The sequence below is a fragment of the Aquila chrysaetos genome, chromosome 17 (assembly GCF_900496995.4).
Source record: "Aquila chrysaetos chrysaetos chromosome 17, bAquChr1.4, whole genome shotgun sequence".
NCBI classification, from domain to species: Eukaryota; Metazoa; Chordata; class Aves; order Accipitriformes; family Accipitridae; genus Aquila; species Aquila chrysaetos.
Window position 1 is genome coordinate 8,098,295 of NC_044020.1, and position 20,188 is coordinate 8,118,482.

At 50.0% G+C, this 20,188-nt stretch overlaps 1 protein-coding gene across 8 annotated transcripts; it reads left to right on the plus strand.

Annotated features, from left to right (window-relative positions):
- The first annotated feature begins 1,199 nt into the window (after window positions 1–1,199).
- SVOPL (SVOP like) lies at window positions 1,200–19,892 on the plus strand. Of its 8 annotated transcripts, none has more exons than XM_030040687.2 (16): window positions 1,200–1,428; window positions 2,043–2,183; window positions 3,292–3,383; window positions 4,422–4,520; window positions 4,979–5,050; window positions 5,155–5,279; window positions 6,750–6,813; window positions 8,288–8,413; window positions 9,824–9,952; window positions 11,609–11,682; window positions 13,218–13,420; window positions 14,596–14,707; window positions 15,609–15,690; window positions 17,249–17,338; window positions 17,721–17,834; window positions 19,756–19,892. In XM_030040687.2, exons 2-16 carry the CDS (start codon window positions 2,105–2,107, stop codon window positions 19,765–19,767), a joined length of 1,473 nt encoding a protein of 490 aa, XP_029896547.1. In that variant the 5' UTR covers window positions 1,200–1,428; window positions 2,043–2,104; the 3' UTR covers window positions 19,768–19,892. The 8 variants fall into 8 exon arrangements, with proteins under 8 accessions (XP_029896547.1, XP_029896553.1, XP_029896554.1 ...); XM_030040693.2 differs by having other exon boundaries at window positions 14,596–14,664; window positions 15,614–15,690; XM_030040694.2 differs by having other exon boundaries at window positions 5,155–5,225.
- Window positions 19,893–20,188: the final 296 nt, after the last annotated feature.

Below are 20,188 nucleotides of genomic sequence, written 5' to 3' on the forward strand. Positions count from 1 at the left end.
TAGAGAAGGTATCCCACCTGCTCACCTGCTGCTATTTGAGAGCAGTGTGGGTCTCCCATAGGTGCTATCTGCCATCCTGAGGCCTCTGGGGATGTCTTGGCTACTGTGGGGTGTTGGAAGTGGCACTGCACCCTTCTGCTTGAGCACCTGAGCCTCACTGGGGGTTCCGCATAGCAACATCAGGGACTGGGTTTTTGTCCCCTTTTCTGGAAGAGCTGCAGCACTTCCCAGAATGGTGGCATGTGGCCCGGAGTGGGTGGGCACCAGTGAAATGCTCCAGCACCTCTCAGCAAAAATTAACGGAGTATTCCAGCATCAGGATGGGTGGGCAAGGGCCCAGGGCTAGATCCTTGTCCTGGGCATGCCCCAGCCTGGCCTGCCAGCGCCCTGGGCTTTGCCCGCCGCAGGATTCGGAGGACAGCAGATGTTTAACCAGACACAGGCGTGATGTGGCAGCTTAGGGCAGAATGTGTTTGCAGGTCCCTAATCATAAAGGAACAGAAAAGGAGAAAAACAGGTCCCCAGATTCTTTTATTGCAAAGCTCTCTGTGATTCAGCCACACAGTAAAGCTTTACCTCTTCTCGCGGGCTCTTCCAAGCACCTCGTTTGGTTGCTCTTGAGCTGGTTCCACTTGGAAATGGTCCCTAGCTGGTGGCCCGCATGGTCAGCCGGTGGCACCGTGTGCTGCTGGCAACTATTGCTGCCTTCAAGGACACTGCTGAGAGACAGTTGTAAGCAATATCCCAGGCATCCTCTGGGATGCTGGACTGTAATGATCTGTAACAGCAAGGTCAGTGTATGTGATCTGGCCGACTAATCTGCCATTAGCCCTTGATGACCTCCTTGTAGCTGTACCTCAGTATAATGCTTTTAAGGTATCCGGCTTGGGAGTACTGTAACCCTGTGCTTCCCGTGTTCGTGCTGCCCTCTATCTCAGCCGGGATTTTGTATCTTTCATTAGATGCTCTTGGTCATTAATTCCCTCAAGCAGTCACCCTACTGCAGCCTCCCTGATTGCTGCTGTGTGGCCGTGAATGCTGCCTGGGCCAAGTCCAGCACCCCTGAAAGGAGGTGATCAAAGGAGAGCGTGTCATCAAATTGAGGACGGGTTGAGCCCCCCACCCCGGTGTCTGAGCAGGCACTCGGCAGGAAAGCTTGTGGGTTAAAGCAAGCAGAGTGCTTAATCTGTGCCCTGGGATTAAGATGAGCTCGTCTAATGAGAAAAGCGGCTGCGATCAGGCCAAGGGATCTAGCATTGGAAACCAGAAACATGAGCGGAGGAAGCCAGCTCTCCTCTGTCGCGGCCCGGAACGCATGGCTGTGTTTCTTGCCGACCTGAGTGGATGGGGATTAGCACGGCGGGGGGGGGGTGAGGCAGAAAATCAGGTTTGCAGCGGGAAGCGCTCTGCTGGCAAGGTGCGGGCTGGGCGAGGAGGAGTTTGGTGCTTGTGTCTCGCCAGCCACGCCGTCCCAGGGCAGCCGGGGTTAGGGGAGCAGGCTGGGCCACCCCGCTCCGCGGCACGGCTGCTCCTGCCCGCCGGCTCTGCCGCAGCGGGTGCTCCCGTAAGGCTGAGCAACGATGGAGCGCAGCACCTCTACCGCTCGCGCAAACCCAGCTCCCAAGGGGTAGAGACTTCTGCCTCCAGCGTGGACAACCTGCTGCCGGTCATGTCTTGGCCCACTGCGGGGGAGGTAGAGAAAATCAGGAGTGGGGTTGAGCCAGGAAGGAGGGAGGGCTGGGGGGAAGGTGTGCTAAGGTTTGGTTTTACTTCCTAATATCCTTGTTTTGATTTGATTGGTAGTAAATTAAATTCATTTTGTTTCTTCCCCAAGTTGAGCCTGTCCTCTGCCCACGACCGTAAGTGGGGAGTGATCCCTCCCTGTCCTTATCTCGACCCACGAGCCTGCCTTTGTATTTTCTCCTCATCCCACCGTGGCCAGGGGAGGGCAGCGAGCAAGCGGTTGCGTGGTACTTTTTGTTACCAGCTGGGCTGAAACCACGACAGTGGCTTATTCCTCAGTCGGCTTTTTAACTGTCCAGAGGTTTCACGGTTAAATCCCAGCCTTGCCTGACAGTGACGGTGGATCCCAGCAGGAGCTGAGATGGCCATCGCACCTAAAGCGGCAGAAAATGCCATTGGCTTGGAGGAAATCCACACAGAGAGACAAGAACACCCAAAAGGTGGGTTTCTATTGGCAGGACTAGAAATTTGGGTTGTCATTTAGCCAGGGTAGAGAGAGGGTCCCCAGTCGTGGCACTCCAGCTGCCTAAAACCTCTGTTCATGGAGTCACAAGCATCAGCTTCATACTGCCCCTCTCCCATCACAGACACCCAACTGGTGGCTGCTGCCTATGGTGGAGGGAAGAGCTGGCTGGCTTGGTTTTTCTCAGGCCTCTGCTTTGTGTAAACATTTTATTACACCTGTAATTTGAAGATTCTTTAATTTTAGATAATTCAGTTTTTAAAGAAAAATGTGTTCTATTTCAAAAGCATTTTAAAGTGAAAGAAAATGTAGAAAAGCATAAAAAGAGAAGTTCTGCATCTGCAAAAAAAGAAAGAATTTTCTCCTGAACTTCTGCAGTAACTTCTGTTCCATTTCAGAGCTCATGTTGATGGGTTTGAGATGACTTAGTTGGGAGATAAATGGCCTGACAGAAAAATTTATGCAGCTATGACTTTACTTAAATAAGAGCTTAAAAGTATACGTATATACTGAAAGCTTTCTGCCAGGTCTGTTTATAAAGCCATCCCAGCTCTGATCTTGAGATGCTTTGTTTGCTCCTGAAACGCGGGGGGAAAGTCAGGAATAAAGGCTTAGGAGATGAAACTGAGCCCAGGGTCCCTGGCTGTGCTCATCGTGCCGGGCTCGGACCGGGGGCAGCCCCCAGCTCACAGCACCCGTGCTGGGAGCAGGCCTGTACCCCAGGGGTGCGGAGGGACCGAGCCTCACGGCAGTTTGGGCAGGGAAAGCGAGTAGACCATTGCCCAGATGCAGTCCCAACCATGGGTTTCTGAAGCAGCTGGGGTAACTCAGTAGAAGGCTGTCCTTCCCCCATGCCCAGCCTGCCTCTTCCTTGCTGGCTGCTCTTCCAGTAACCCCCTGACATGCCTGGCCACCAGTGTGCCCAGTAGCTGGTCAGTGGACACACAACTGGTAGATGTTTCCAGCCTTTTTCCTGGTGTGGTCGCACAGTAGCATGAAAGATGTTGACATTTCATAAAAAGGAGGTATAATTTGACTGCTGAGGGGTTTTTTTGCCTCTGTCTTTCTTTCCCTTTGGTGTTCAGGGCAGAAGACATTTACAGTGGAAGAAGCTGTGGAAACCATTGGGTTCGGGAGGTTCCACATCATGCTTTTCCTGATCATGGGCAGCACTGGGGTAAGTGTCTGCAGCCATCTGCACTGGCCTGAAAAAATACTTTTCTCATTTTCCTTATTACCGTGCAATAACAACCATAAGCACCATGGGCACATATTGCAGCCCATTTTTTTGACACATACCTTCTCAAGCACAATTTCTGCTGTTGTTGTCTTCGGCCAAAATCAATATGGGCCACAATTGATATCAGACCTATTTCAAGCCAAAGCTGAGCAGGTTGGCCCAGAGCATCCTGGCCTGGCCGCTGCTCTGGCGCACCATCCCACTGGGCAGCACTGGTGGGGCACGTCTTCAATAGTGCCTGAGGGTTACGTTCAGCCTCCTGACTCCATTTTCCATGCCATCCCCAGGGCACCCAAACCCTGTGCAATCTGGCGTGGGAAGGCTACCCTCCTCTCACCCTTGGCTCCCTGAAAAATTTCCTAACTGGCAGGATCTTGTGTTAATGGTGTGTCTGGTTTGGGAACTGGGGCAAAAGCCTGAGGCCAGGCTGGGGTAAAGATGGGATGGGGCCATATCCATGAGGATCGCTGCAGCTGAGGTGTAAGAGCCTTTAGCTGTGTGTGATAGGCTCATTTCTTAACTGAAGCCAGCTGCTGGGGCAAACAGCCAATGGAGCAATGAAGTGTTTAATCAAAACCAGTTTTACGACGTCATCTTTGTGTTAGTTGCCCAAATTCACAGCAGGGTACCTAACCAAGCAACTTGGTTTCCAGAGATAGTTGAAGACCTTCCACTAGCACAGCTGGGCAAGAGTGTCCTCTGCAAAGGCTGAGTCTTTCCAGCCTTCCTAGATACACAGTGTACCTAGATACCTGCTTTCTAGGCGCACCTTTCTCGCCTTCTCTCCGTTTCCAAACGCTCACGTCTTCCAGATCAGGCACAGCGCTCAGACCACTGTGGAGGCCCCATGGCTTCACAGCGCTGTTTTGACATGGTGGGACTGCCATGGCTGCAGGCTTGGTAGGACTGAGGGACTTTCCCCTGTGGGCTCCTCGTGGCTTCCCTTCTTGCTAACGTGCACACTCGTTCCCAAAGGTGGCTGAAGCCATGGAGATCATGCTAATAGCCGTTGTGTCCCCTCTCATCCGATGTGAGTGGCAGCTTCAAGACTGGCAGGTGGCTTTAGTGACAACGGTGAGTGACTTTGTGTTCCCCTCACGCAGGTCATCCACTATGTGGTCATTGTCAGCGGCACCACGATGGGCTTGCTTTGTAAAGTACATTTCCCAGTGGATCAAATAAATTCCTAGGGCCTCCTCTCAGGCGCAAGAACACCACCACAACTGTAGAAAACCAGAAAGCGAGCTGACGCGAGCTCACATCTGTGGCCAGAACTGTAATGCCAAAACAAGACCCCAGTTCCGTATTCTTATTTTGAAGTCCTTGCCATCCAACCCCCAGCTTTGAGGGTTGAAGCACCGAGTGCCTACATGGAGGAAGTCAACCCCTGAAAGGCACCTCGCTCATGGTTCTGGGCACTGCAGTTCATCCTGCTGTTCGGAAAACATTCAACTCACCCACAGTTCAAAGGGCAGAGCTGCCCGGTGCTGCTGGGAGCGGGCTCTCCACAGCTGTGTTTCAATTCCCCTTAGATGGTGTTTTTTGGCTACATGGTCTTCAGCATAGTGCTCGGGCTCCTGGCCGACAGGTATGGCCGCTGGAAGGTGAGTGAGCGCCGGGGGCTGCACGTCCTTTTCCTGAGCCTCACAGGAGCCGTGCGCCTGGCTGAGCCCGTGGTTTGGTGACTCTAATTTTTCCCCTTTTGCAGATTCTGCTGCTCTCGTTCCTCTGGGCAGCCTATTTCTCCCTGCTGACCTCGTTCGCCCCATCCTACATCTGGTTCGTGTTCCTGCGGGCCATGGTAGGAGGTGGCGTGTCGGGCCACGCGCAAGGGTAAGGCTGCGCCTTGTGCCTCGTGGGGAGGTCAACGAAGGCACCCGTGGACCCGAGGGGGCTGAGTTCCTGGGCTTACAGCAAGAAAAGCCCTTCAGCTCATTTTGGCTGACGCTGGCGGAGTGCCTGGTTTCCCTTGCACTGAGCCTGATAAGCCGCGGCTGCGCTGTGACCTGGAGGAGATGGAGGGGAAGGGGCCTCCGCGGGGGCTGGAAGTGGAGAGGGGAGCAAATTTCCACATAGCCTTAAAACAAAATGCCGTGCTGTGACTTTACTGAATCCCAGTCGATCAACCTAAATTGCAATTCCCAAGGACTCCTGAGCCCTGGAATAGAGGGGGCAGCTGGTTTACATTAAGCCAGTGACAGAGGGATTATTAAGAACATATATTATAAAAACAATTAGACAGGTAACAGATGAGCAAAGGCTGCTTCCTCGTAAAAAAAGTCACAACAGTTCTGCTTAACTAGCAAATTCTTCTTGAACTGATGTAAAACATACCCACTTAAATGAAACTTTTTGCCCTGTTGGGGCGGAAAGGGTGACATGGAGGGAGGGGGGAGAAATCCACAATATTAACAACCACTTCACTAGGAGCCTAGCAGAATAAATTATTTCTTTCAACTCTCTCAGGGAAACAAATGCAACATTTCAGCATCTTCCATGGTTCCTCGAAGCCTGGTTGCTGCCCACACAGGAAAGCCCAAAACCGGTTGTGCTGACCCTTTGCCGAAGTGAAGGACAGGAGGGAGATAGGTGCTGTTGGGAGGAGAAGGCACCCTGCGCCTGGGTCACGCATCTGCCAAGCTCCGGGCATTGCCTCCCTCACAGCAGAGCCCCCATTGCCTGGCCATGGAGGCTGCTAATGAACCTGATGAGGACGGAGGGAAATTGCACATTTTATAAAACACTTCAATAGCTGAGATAGAAGGAGCCAGCATGGGTGTCTCCCCACCCCTCTCTCTTTCCAGCCAAGGAAGCACAAGTCATACCTGTGAGCTTGGGAGACGCCAGTGCCAGGCCCTCCCCCAAGGGCTGTCTAGCCATTTGATAAAAAGTGGAACAGACTGTTTTCTTTATTTAACGAAAAAAAAAAAGATTCACTAAAAATTGTTCTTTTCTACAAACACACTCTATGCCTGTGCTGATGCCTCAGTCAACCCACAGGACCTTCCCATAGGTTTCTTGATGCACAGACTGCAGTGTTTACCTGCCTGTATCCTACAGCCGTGGCCTGGAGAGGATTCATGCCGTGTATCTCCCTTGCATGTAATTTGGGCTTGCCTGAGTGGAAGGCATATTGAGCAGGGATCCCCTGTCTCGGGGTGCTCAGTGGTGGAAGAGGGATGGTACTCTGCCTACGGGCAGCAACATCCAGCACTGACTGAGCTGAGCTGCACTGCTACTTGATTAGTATAGAAATTCTCATTGTTGCTGTATTTCTGCATTTTTTTCCCCCTTTTTCTCTAGGCTTATCATAAAAACGGAATTTTTGCCCACCAAATACCGAGGATACATGTTGCCCTTATCTCAGGTAAGAGTGAGCACGTTACTGTTTCTTCTAGCTCTGAGTCCTGGGAGACTTGTCCCACTGCTGTTTGGAAGCTGGGTCTCCAGCACGTCAGCCTTTCTCCCAGACTATTCACACTTACCTGGGTCCAAGCGAGTGCTGCCTCCTGCACCCCGGAGCACGGCATCTGTGTTATTAAAGATGTACACGGGCAGCTGCCTGCAGAAGAGAGGCAATGTCTTCTCAAATAATTGGATGCTCCGAACATTGCATGGGGACTGCGATTGATGGCTGGCACTCAGCCTCTCGGATGCCCCGTCGGTAACCGTGCTGCCTGCTCTAACGGGGCCAGTGCCGATGGCCCTTTCCAGCCAGCCCTGGGGCTAGCAGCACCACTGGCCCCCTCCGGGCCTGGGCTCATCCCTCCTCTCTTTGGACTTGTTTAATAACAGTGTATTAATAAGGTGATTCCCAGATGAGATCCTAATCTGCGCCTCTCCCTGTCTCTGCTCAGGGATGGCACAGAGCTTTGTGTAGGATAGGGCTAGCATAGATAGTCCGAAATTCGGCCTGAGACGTGCTGGGAGGGTTGCGCCCGCTTGCTGGGCAAAGACCACAGCAAGCGTGACTCGGGTTGTTGCTTACTTCTGCAATGGGCACTTGCTGCATGTGCAAATGATCTGCGGAGGCCTCCTTGAGCACACAAATTCATCTGACTGTTGAACCAAAAGTGTTTGTATATGGTCTTGGTGGCAAGGATAATTTGCTTTTCATTACTGCCTGTTTGATCCCAGGGCTTCATTACCAAAGTGTCATCAGAAACACAAAGGTTTATAAAAAAGAACGATCTTGTATTTCTCCCCAGAAATTTGTTATTTCTGCCCACAGATTACTCATAAACTTGCTGCAGCTTTTATAGATTTGTTTGTGCTTTGTGTTGGCTGAGGTCCCTTGGGTGGTCCCCTGGAAAAGGATGCATCCCCTAATGGCAACAAGTGAACTTTGGGGAGGAATGTACTTGCAGATCGGGGGGCCAGATTCTCCATTGGTATAACTTGGCATTGAGTCTACTGGAGATCCACCAACTTCCAGCAGCGGAAATCTGGCCCGTTTTTGCCTTCGGTGCTTGTAAATCTGGCGCTCCCCTGCAGAGATTTAGACAAGAGGAAAATTCATGGGCATGAGCATTAGCAGAGAAGAGACTGGAAGGACAAAAGAAGTGGCTTTAAGTACAATGGTAGCCACAGCAAGTTATCTGTTTTCATGTGGAGCTAATTAAGACTATCTTCAGCCGTCCCTCCCCAAATCCTTGTCTGTCTTTCCCTCTTTCCTTCAACCCAAGCTCAGCTTTTCAGACACCCGTGGGATGGCTCAGTTTGAACCACAGTGCTCCCCAGCACAGATCCCCACCTATCCATGGAACCAGACCAGAAGGGGAGAAAATAAACAAATTGTTGCCATGTGTTCATGTTTTAACCCCTTCCTTTCCCTTGGAAAGGTGTTTTGGTTGGCAGGATCCTTGTTAATCATCGGCCTGGCATCGGTGGTGAACCCAACCATCGGCTGGCGGTGGCTGATCAGAATTGCCTCCATCCCCGGCATCCTTCTTATCCTGGTGTTCAAGGTAGGAAGAGCTCGTCTCCCCGCTCCCCGCCGCACCGCCACTGACCTGGCATCTCTCCAGGCACCAAGAGGCATTGCCCTCCACCCCCTGCAAGCCTGGGGCTATCCTTGTGTCTTCCTTTCACCACCGCAGCCCTCGCACCCAGGGGGCTTGGGAAGGTCCTGATGGCCTGGGGGGGCTGCGGACCAGCTGCTGGGGAGACGTCACCCTGCGGGAGATGGCTTGGCTTTGCTTTGCTTTTGCAAAGCCTCTGGCTTTGCTGCCCTGCTGTATCCCTCCAGCACCCCAGGGACCATGGTGATGGGCCAGGCATCGAGAGGAAGACGGGCTAGGCAGGGTATAGAAAAAATCACAAGTAATATCTTCGGTCTAGTGCTGGCCACAGCGTACCCTCTTCAGTCTTTGCATTTGCTAGGGCCGAGAAAAGAAGCCTCAGTATAATGTTCACAAAGCAAATGGGTGTCAGGGTCAGCTGTGGCTTCCCCAGGTTTGCTCATGCTTCAGAAATATCAGCCTTGGACACGAGGGCCGTCTTATTTGTGGAGAGTGACGTGGAAAATCCCTATTACAGTGCTCATGGGCACTGCAGTGCTAAGCTGTGGCGGGCGCAAGCCATGCAGATGCGAAAGCTCTTCCTGCAGCTGAATGAATGCACAAGTCCATTTGGGGTGCTACCTGAGCAGTCAAATCCAAGGTTGCTGTGAACATCCACTTGTATAACTTTGGCGTTTGGTTTCCCTGATCATTTTTGCCAGAAAAAAATGGGTAGCACAAGTTTTTAGTCCAGAAGAAAAAAAAAAGACACAGTCAGCATACATACCTTTAAAAAAGGAGTCTTTAGTTCATTTTTCAGTGATAAAGATGTAATTGTTTATAATTTAATAGAGCCATCATATAATGAAAAGTGATTTTATTTTGGAAAGAGCAGAGGTGTGGGTGAACATTGCAAATGCTAATGATGTGTGAGTTTGCTCCTAAAGTTCATCCATGCCTTCTTTTTTTTTCAATGGCCTTGTTAAGTCTTCCAAGACTTTTGCTGAAGTGACACATGCCTCATCCCATTTTAGACTTTCAATTAATTAAGGGTTGTTTTTGTAAAACCTGTGTCTTTTTGGCTTCCACCTCTCACGAGTGCTTGCCACAGACGGCTCAGTAGCAGACCCCTGGGAGCTGGACCGAGAAATGGGTTTGTTGGGCAGGGTGAGCCCCCCGACATGGGGTCTGGGGAGCTGGGACATGCAGGGGTGCCCCGGGGCATGGCTACGGAGGAGAAAAGGCAAAAGGCTGCTCCAGCTCAGGCAGAGCCCTGTGCTAACCTGGCCGGGCTCCTGGGCACGACGGGAAGCTGTGAGTAGGGTTTGCGTGGACAGAGAGGCGCAGAAAAGCTTTCTGACACCCCTCCGCTTTCAGTTCATCCCCGAGTCGGCGCGGTACAACATCTCCACGGGAAACGTGGCGGCTGCCCTGGCCACGCTGCAGAGGATAGCCAAGACGAACGGGGCAGCGATGCCCGAGGGGGTGCTGAGGGAGCCCGCCAAGGTAAGCCGAGCCCGTGGCGCTGCCTGGCCCCTCCGTCCCGGGCAGGGCTGCCGGCATCAGGGGGTTGGGGAGGGAGCGGGACCGCCAAGCACATGTCGCTCTGCCTCTTTCCCCCTCCTCACCTGGTTTCTCTCCAAACAACTATTGAGTGTGATTATGAAGATGTCATTTTTCTTTTGGAGGGACGGTAATCTTGGCCTGAGTTTTCCGCTTTTTTTTTTTTTCGTTCTTTGTGTTCGCTCAGAAAAATACCGTGCCGAGAAAAGATTTGCTTCCTTTACCACAAAAAGGGCTCCCTGCGAAGCGCGTTCTTCCTTATTGCCCATCCATCCCCCAGGGGTGTCCCCTGTGCTGTAAGACCTGGGACCTTCCCCTCGGGGTCCCTCTCGGCGCTGCGGCCGGTCAGGCTGCAAGGGTCCCTGCCATGAGGTCAACCCGCTGCTCCCAGAGGCTTCTCCCAGCCCCTGGCCGGGCTCGTCCGCGGGGTCCCAGCACCCTAGGTGTGCAGTGTGGAGCCACGGACCAGCAGAAAAAGGTCAAAGCAGGAGAGGCCGTTTCACAGCTACCACCATTTCCACCTGTAAGCAGCTGAGCAGCTCAGGAGTTGACCGCTACTGGACCGAAATGCCCAAAAGCACGTGTGGGTGTTGCAGGTGGGGCAGGAGAGGAGCTGGGGGCCAGGCCCACCCCCAGGCTGCTCCCCCTTACCCCCAGTCTGGGCCCTGCTGACTGCAGGGTGGGAGGACTTATTCAGGTGGCTCCTTTGACCCCCAGGAGAGGAAGATTGGGCGAAACTATTGTCCAGGGCTTCAAAACTATTATCCAGCTCTTTTAAGTCCCTTTCCTGGACCTCTTTGCTGCTTATTCAATCCCACAGGCACCAAGCATTGTCCTTAGCAATTCATGCAAGATGGTGCTATTGTATTGGAATTAATTAGGATTAAAGCTTCCCTGTAGTTTAATTGAATTTATGTAATGGACCCACATTGGCTGTGGGAAGGGTTTTTGTTAGTTGTGCACCCTCTCAGGCTTAACCAATGATGAGGAAAATAAAAATAAAGGCAACCCAAACCGTCCATGCGAACTCGTCTCCCCTCAGTAGTGGGATGCTGGGGCAGCTGCTGGCTCTTGGGGAGCAGTGGGGCAGGCAGGGCCCCCCGGTGCCTGCTTGCCTCTCTGCTCACTGGCATCTCAGGTCTCCTGGCAAGACGTATGTGGCCACAAACTTGCTTCACAGGCAGAGCAGCAGATGCTGGTCCTCTCCCCCCAGCACATGGGCAACGGGAGCTGCCAGCAGCTCTGGCAGTGCTGGCCCCCCAGCAGCAACCAAGTCCCCCTCCAGCACCATGATGTTCATGCTGGGGCCAGATTACAGGGAGCTGGGAGGTTGTGTGTGGGCTGGGAGTGCTCAGGGTGTTCTCTTCTCCCCTCCATCCTTTGCAGCGTGTCCTCTTGTGGGCATCCTTCGGGAAGAGGGGCTTTCCTCTCCGGAGGGCTGACGGGGTGCTGTGCTGCACCGTCGGTCAGTCTGTCTGTCATCGGCAGGCCTGGGGTGAGGGCAGGGGGGCCTGGGGTGCCAGCTGCTGCTGCAGAACACTGGCCCCTGTATAAAAGATGCCTTTTTGAAACCTTCTATTTCTCTCAAACAACTTGCAGGAAAGGAGAGGAAGATTCAAGGACCTTATCCACCCCAAATACTTCAGAACCACTTTGCAGATATGGATCATATGGTAAAAAAAAGCTTTTTTTTTTTCCTCTTGCCTATCACCTCATTCTCTCAGTTGAATGTGTGCAGAGAGCAGAAGTCTCCCGTTGACTTTGCCATTACAAGGCAGCGCTTCTGCCTCAGGAGGTGGCTGCAGATCCTTGGCAGCTGGAGGGGGAGTATGTGGGCATGGGTCGCTGTCGGCTTGTCCCGATCTCAGACCATGCCTCAGGCACCCTGCGTCGGTCGGTGTTAACACAGGCAGAAAAAGGCTGGACACCCAGGATGGTGCAGGGCACCGTGAGTCCTTCCTTGGGACAGGGCAGCTCAGGGGAGGTGGGGTGGGAGCCAGGCGAGAGCCGCAGGGGGAAGCCCACACCTGGCCGGCGACGTGCCCGCCACCCGCCACTCCGCGACCCTTCTTGGTGTAGACTCCTTCTTCTGGAGAGGAGGAGAAATGCGTCACCTTTGCAGGCCAGCCAATATATCAGTGAAATAGGGCTCCAACAGAAATTCATTAACAGTTACCGGTGCCACTGGCCGGGGAAAATTAAGATTGAAGAGAGACAGGTTTCATACGCAATGTTCCTGGTAGCTGTATGCAAAGGTAATATAAGTTTCATTGACTTTGCTGTCTGGAATGGAAATGTATAAATAATGGCTCCGTGGGAACTCATTGACCCAAAATGTTGCTAAGAGAGTCAGGCCTTGAATTTTTAATGTTTTTTTTTCCCCTCAACTTGTATGAGTATTATGAAATATCTTTCTTTTTGTTTTTTAATCCTCCTTTCTCCCTTAGTCCTCCCAGGAGTCGCTGGCCTGTTCTCGGGTTTGCATTCTCACCCCCCGTGCCCTAAGCATCCCCCACCTCCCCAGGCAGCTCGTTTCCTAGCCCAGATTCTGCTGCTCGTTTCTGAAACTGCCAGGGGGGATGAAAAAGTGAAAATTACTTCTCGGCCTGCTTATGATTAGGCGTGTGCTGAATTACTTGATAATGACACAGCCAGGCTGCCATCACCAGTGCTGTGTTCTGGACAGCCAGCCAGGGTGCGATGTGAGCCTCTCCAGCCAGTTAATGAAAACTCCTTTCGAAAATCCCTGGGCAGAAAGGATAAGGACTGAAAAAAATCTGGACAGTTGCTTCGTGAAAGCTACAAGCATCGGGGCCTGGTGTTGAGAATCCCTGGTCCACAGGGAAGGGGTGGTTTAGAAATGTCTCCGCTTCCTTACAGCCCTGCGTGAGGGAAGGGGCACGCTCTCCCCTGCTGCAGAGCAAGAACCAGCACTAAGGGACAAGCAAAAAGACAAACTAAGAGCTGAGGTGGGGTCCCCCGAGGAAGAGCGGCGCATGGACATAGGTGGTACTGGTGTGCTGGGGGTGGGGTGACCAGTGACCTGGTGGGTACCCGAGTCACTGCTAGGCTCAGGCTAAGGGGGTCCAGCACGCAGAGCTGGTGCACACAGCGGGGGTCCCAGCGCACCCAAAACCTGCTGCATTTCGGTTTCCTCGCTTTCTCCATCGTTGCTGCCGCTCACCGCAGCGTTTCCCCCCCCCCGCAGGCTTGGCATAGCGTTTGCTTATTACGGCGTCATCTTGGCCAGCGCCGAGTTACTGGAGCGGGACCTCGTCTGCGGCTCCGCGGCACCACCGGCGCAGGACTCCGGCGATGACTCCGAGGAGAGCCACAGCCCCTGCCACTGCCGCTCGTTTGGGCCCGCCGCCTACCACACCATGATCATCAGCACGGTCGGAGAGATCGCACGTAACCTCTTCTCCCCTCCCTGCCCTGCCTTTCCCTTCTTGCGGCCAGCCAATACTCACTGCAAAGCTTTTACCTGTGCGCGCGCTTCGTGATGTGCCAGGGGTCAAAATGTCCTCAGCGTTGCTGGCAAGTGCCAGGCGCAGGCTCTTCAAATGAAGGTCCAGGACACAAGCCATGAGCTGGTGGCAAGGGCCAAGGTAGGGCATTGCTCCCCAGGTGAATAATTCAGCTTCTGATGGCAGCATGGGTCCTTCCAACAGCAGAGCCCAGGACCTCCTTTGCAGTTAGTACATACTAATGGTCTTGGTTAAACTCCAGGGGAAATTGCTCCTAACTTACCCAGAACTGAGCCTGGCTTCCCAAATTCCCAGACGTGTAGTTTTTGGAAGGTAAGTCATAAATAAGCAAGGATTGCAAATAGTCAGATTGATGTAGTTGAATGCACCACACAAGTGCCCTACTTTCCAAGAGACGGCGGCCTCAGGAGCAGGTCCCGTGCTGAGTACTACAGTGATGGACAGGTAAGTGCCCAGGGAATCTGCAGCTAACCAAAATGCTCCCCGGTGCAGCCTGCCTGGGAGTGCAGAAAGAAACCTGAAAGAACCTGGCACTGCGTGTGGGTCTAGTATTGTAACACCCCTGGGAGGTGAACGTTTTTCCCTGGTTCACATCTCAGCAACTGAGCTACAAAGCGACCGGTTGTTGGATCCTGCAGGCGCAGCCGGGCTGGGACCAGTCCAGGGATGCGCTCAGGTGTCTGCTTGGCTCCCGGCTCATGGGGGGGCTCAACGGGGCAGCCGCTGGGTCCTGGTCTTTGGCTGCGCTGTGGCCGGAGGGAGCAAAACCACCCAGACCTGCGGCGTTCACCCAGCGGGCGCCTTCCTTGCGCGGCTCAGGACAGGCGTTGGTGTCCTGCCGTAGGACAGCAGGGAAATTTCAGGGAAGGACGGGCGCCAGCCTCTGAGGGGAAGGACAAACTAAAAAAGGGCGTAGGGGCAAATTACGGGGTTTGGGTACAGGAAGAGAATTATAGCGTTTGTGCATTTTATAGGGCATTTCGTAGGTGCTGGGCCTGCAGAGAGGTATTTTTGAGGCACACTGCGTAAGGTCTGTCAAGACAGACAATCGTTGCAGTTAGGTCATCTAACATTTTACGTTTTCCTTTTTATCGCCAGTAAATCCTTTGAACATTCTCGGCATCAATTTCCTCGGAAGACGACTGAGCCTGTGTATCACCATGGGATGTACGGCCCTATTCTTTCTTCTCCTTAATATCTGCACCTCGAGGTAGTCTGGATCAGCACGCGGGTCTTTTTGGGGGGTTGTGCAGTGCCGAGGGCAGTACCTAGAGTATTCTCAGGTCACCAGTCGGTCAGGCCAGTAATTCTTGTACATGTGAAAAAACCCTCTGACTGGTTCCCTCCTCTTCCTGGGAAAGCTGTGGGCACTTCAAGAGGAGCTCAAGGCATCAAGAGAAATGGTGCCACGAGTGCTGTAATTATCAGGTTGATTTGCGAGGATGTGTAAGACAGACCCCTCTCAAGCTGGCAGAGCTTAATGGTTACTGAAAATCAGGACGGCGTCAAGCTGAAGATTGCTCCGAACTGGCTGGTAGCCTGATGGCTGCTCGCCAGTGGTGTGCCGCTTGCCCCGTGGGCCACTGGCCCTGGGGGCTGGCTAAATACTTGGGAGCTGGAGTGGGAGGCTGCAAATAGTCATTAAGCTAAATAAGGCCCTACCAGGAAGCTTACAGTTGTTCAGTAAGGCATTGGCCTCTGTACTGCTATTATTATTATTTTCAGTTTTCCCTGAAACTGAGCCTGGCCATCATATTTGCTTGCAACAGTTTTACAGAGGAACAGAAAGCGAGGGCTAGGCTGGAAGTCGGACTTGACCGTAACGCTGAAGGCACCAGCTGAGCCACTACCGTCCTGTTCAGATAATTCCCTCCAGCTTCTAAAAGGAAACCTAACACGCAATAATAGCCCATTGTCAAACATGTCTTGTCACTGGACTAGAGAAAGATTACACTTGTCAGCGACCATCTTTTCCTTATGCTTTCCCTTATACTAAGTTGGTAAAAGCCTTAGCACAGTGAATATATTAGGCTGTGTCTCTGCTGATCACTGTTCAGTGATACTAACTGACTCTGCTCCACACGGCTCGCGCTCTCTCTCTCTCTCTCTAGCACAGGCATGATTGGGTTTCTCTTCATGCTGCGTGCCTTGGTTTCAGCAAACTTCAACACCATCTACATTTACACAGCAGAGGTAGGTCCTTCTGAAAGTACGTTAAGCTGCTCTGGGGCATGAAAGCCCGTTTGCCTATACCTAGCAATGCTGCCGTATTTATTTTAGACTCATCTTTCCTGAACAAAGTGTCTCTGGCTTCCTTGCCATGCTGTTTTCATATGCAAGATCAGAGAAGAAATCAGATAATTTGTTGGAGAGGTGACAAAAGGAGGTGGAAGAGGAATGCCCTACTGAGCCACCTCTTGGTCAGCTACTACAAAATGTTATTTTTTGAGGATGTTGTGTACCACTATCTTCCAAACCCCACAATCTTTCCCCTCACCAACCCCTGCAAAATTAGAAAACAGGCTACCACTGAAAGGAACTTTTTCCAGCACTTACTTAAGGGACTGATGTCATAGTATAAGGTAGTATATGAGGTTATAAATATATGATTTATTTCACTTAATGGAAAGTACTGTGTTTTGTCTGTAAATAGTTTTAATCCTTCAGTGAGCTTGTCCTTCATAAAACTTTGGAGCCATGAGTTCTGGGAGTGAAGTATGCATTGTGGGGGGTTTTTTTTTTTGTTCTCTTTTAAAAAATTGTGTAGAGTTAAATGTATTATTACCCTTCAGATTAGAGCAAAGTGATAAAAAGCAAACTGAAGTAGCTCCCTGTGTTGGCCTGATAGTTCTTTTAATAGTACACTGTATTATTTAAGCATGCACCAGGCTTGAATAAATACCAGCTTTCTAATAGTCCTGAACTGGACGCTGTTGATGTAAAGACCATTGCTGCAACGGCCATTATCAAAACCCAATACTACTCAGAATTTAATCAATGGCCAAAACCAAACTTGGAAATCCCCTTTCGGGCCACATGCCTGGACTTTTCTTGAATTACCTTACCTCCATTGGCTTGGCCCAGTTAAAGTATTTAAGCAAAGGCTTACATGGGTGTACTTGCTAAAATCTATTGATATTAACAGGACTTAACTAAAGTTAAGCAAAAGACATCCGTAAGTGTTTTATTGGCACAGGTGTTTGGGAGACATGAAAAAGAAAATACACAAAAGACATTCTTCTAAGCCTGGACGTTTCTTATTGGGATCTGTTTTTCTTTTTCCTCCTAAACAAAAGTGCTGTTGATACAAATAAATAGGCAGTCTTGAAGGCTGCAGACAATATCCTTTCTTCCTGCTTTCCAGATACAGGGCCTGGTAATATAAATTGAATTCTTCCTTTAGCACCCAGCCTATCTTCTTTCCGTGACTTTGATGTGCGCTGCCCAGCCCAACTGGGAGAAAGGGGGGTGGTGGGGGGGAAGAGACACAGGACAGGGAGCAAACAGCAGGGGAGTCACATCCAGCTTTGATTGACTTGTCCTAAAACTTTACTTGGGGCAAAAAGTGGCAGATTTGTAATGGCACAAAAGAGACCCAGAGGAGCCTTTCTTTCTTTTTATATCTTAGCCCACTAGCTGCCCTTGATAATATAATGGGTGTCTCTGAAGAAAAATAATTAAAAAAAAAAAATAAAGACACATATCACAGATCATTGTTGCATTAATCCGATTTCTTTCTGGTCTGTTTTAGGTTTATCCCACCACAATGCGAGCCCTGGGGATGGGAACAAGTGGGTCATTGTGCCGTGTTGGAGCTATGGTGGCCCCATTTATATCACAAGTAAGAGCACTCTTGATAATGTTGGTAAACACTGTGCTGATCATTGCTATCAAATATACAGAGAAATGTCCCTGAAGTTCACAAAAAAAAAAAAAAAAAAAAAAAAGTATTCAGTTCCCTCTCCAACTCCTTAGTTCTTTATCTGATGTTTTATACAGAGTACTTGTACTTAGGTGGTCTTTGCCAGATGCAGATCCGCAAAATTCCCTTCCCAGAGCTTCAGCTTGCTAGTAAGTTACTTTCTGAAAGCTCACAGATACACAATTTTCTACTGTTGAGGCTCACAGGTGTTTGTGACCCTTTGTCCACTCTTTAATTACTAATTAACTGCCAGCCATCCCATACCACTGGGCTGATGTTTGAACCGTTCATTTCCCCGCAGGTTCTTATGAGCGCGTCTTTCACTGGGGCCCTGTGTCTTTTCTCATCTGTGTGCGTCGTGTGTGCAATCTCTGCGTTCACGCTGCCCATCGAGACCAAGGGCAGGGCACTGCAGGTTTGTAGTACCGCTCCTGGGTATCTAAATGCTCTTTAGAAACTAGGAGGTTATGATTCAGCCAGAATCCAAACCAAATCCTCCTGAGATTTAGGTTCATAACCCAAAAGAAGGCCTGACAGGCAAGCACAGGAATGTGCTGTTGCAGCAGCTTTAAGCACTGTCATCGCAGTTGCCTAAAGCTCGTTTCTCATAAAAGAACAAACGAGAAGGCCTGCCCTAAGCCTAGCTCCCTCATGCCAGCACGTTAGCTTCAGCTAGCACAAGCCCCTCTTTACTGGTGTCTCCAGTCCTGACTTGAAGTTGCTGCTTCACAGGCACATATTCTGTTCTGCCTGTGCTGTAAAGAGAGAGGACAGCAGATAGAAGTAATACCTTGAACTACTAGAGCCTTTTCTCCAACAAATTCAAGTCAAAAAGCCCCAACTGCATCAGTCTGTCAGCTAAGCCATTGTGGCTAGTGTTTCCTATAAAGCAATCAGCCAAAACACTAAGCACAAAGATTGAGGGGGAAGTTTAAATTCAGATATTCTCCCATGCACAAGTTGCACTAGTTTAATTACAGGGGGTGGTAAGCAGTTCTGTGATTCTAGTCGATTCAGCTATACCAGCATGGTACTTCTCATGTCACGCATGCAGTGTGCCCACATCACCCTGCCTATTATTCTGCAGTCTTACCTGTAAAAACCAGAAGATCATAGGCTCAAATAATCCACATTCTTTAGGAGCCTAGAGCAAGACAGATATTTGATCAAACTGGTTTAGGTGGGCTTCAGAACCAGACTCTAAAAAAACCATATACACAAACACACATGTATTACATACATATAGACACAAACACACACACTTCATTGGGTCACATCATCTAAAGTTTCCACAAGGTGCACAGAACAGTTAACCCTAGGGTTTTCAGAAAAGCAACATATTAATCATTATCTGCTTCTTTAAATGCTTATGTCTTTATGCCATTTAAAATATCTATATGATATTCTGTAAAAGACTGGGGAAAAAAAATAACCAAAGTTTAATAAGGAAGTGGACAAAGCAACTTACTTAATCTTCCCTTGTCGGTGAAGTTCAATCCCCTGCACAGAGGCCAGAGCGCCACTTAGGCCTTCAAATGGTTGGAATTACAACAATTACTAAGCAAAACACTTCACTGAAACTGCTTTAGACTTAAAAGGAAAACTTTGATTCAGCTACAGTTGGATTAACTTTGGCTAACAGCGGTCAAGAAAATGGGAGTGTAATGATTCCTTAATGGGATCCCCCCCTTTTCCTGGGGACTTAACTCAATAGCATTATTATCCTCCTTGCTACAAGTAAGAGTTATAAGCTCCAGCTGCTGGCCTTTACATGCACAAGTCAAAAGGACAGAAAAACAAAACTCTGCAGAACTAGCTGTGTAGTTGGAGAAGCCACCATTAGATCTACAATTCAACTTGCTAACTCTTATCTCGTGGCCATTTCAGAGATTACATTTGTGTACATAGTCATTCAGGGATTGCCAAATCATGACTGTTGAACATTATGTCTGAGGGCGTCACACAGTACAGTCATCCAATCCATGCAAGAATTTAAATACATGACATAAAAGCTCTTTTAACATGGCAATATTTAGTCCTAAGGCTCCAGGCAATAGCTGTCCTCCTTTTAAAGCTAGGTCTAAATGAACCAACTAAATAAAGAATATGTAAGTAACTTTTTGTGAAATCTAGACAATGCATTTAAAAAGCATATCTACTCATTTCAGTTTATTAGGACAGCATCAGTCCACTCTCAAAGCAGTCATGGGGATTGCCTGTCAGAGGCGAGACCTTTTGGACATATCCAAATGCATATTATTTTCCCCTGTATCCATTTCTGTTGGTTTTCATGTGCCTTTTATTAATTTTATGTATTTTTTTTCTCCCCTTTTTAGCAAGTAAAATGAAAGCAAGTGTTTGATGTTGGATTGGGTAGGAAAGAAAAATAAACCTTTGGAATCTGTCATTTCCTGTGAGCTGCATTTGATGTTGATTGTTTCTCCAAATCATTTCCATTATTAAAAATTGCAACTGAACAGTGTAAGAGCTATGATTTGTATAGACAAATGGCAAATTTCTCAAGGACATTCCCTTTCTTATCATTCAATAAATAGATGCTTTGTGCCTGTCCTGTGAAGTGAGATGAAGACTCTTTACTACTAGTGCTGTTAGTGTACACACACACGCCCCACCCCGCAAACCAGCCACCACTCTATGGCTTGAGGCAAAGGGGGGAAAATACACAAAGTAGATACAGTCTTTGCCATAGCAGCTTGAAAGAATACAGTACTTTCCTTTATAAATAAACCAGCATTCCTCAGCTATTTG

Excerpts from the sequence above, each read along its gene's own strand:
- SVOPL (XM_030040687.2), top strand. The coding sequence starts at position 2,105 with ATGGCCATCGCACCTAAAGCGGCAGAAAATGCCATTGGCTTGGAGGAA. Across the intron at positions 3,384-4,421 it reads TGATCATGGGCAGCACTGGG|GTGGCTGAAGCCATGGAGAT; the intron begins GTAAGTGTCTGC and ends TCGTTCCCAAAG. Across the intron at positions 5,280-6,749 it reads GTGTCGGGCCACGCGCAAGG|GCTTATCATAAAAACGGAAT; the intron begins GTAAGGCTGCGC and ends CTTTTTCTCTAG.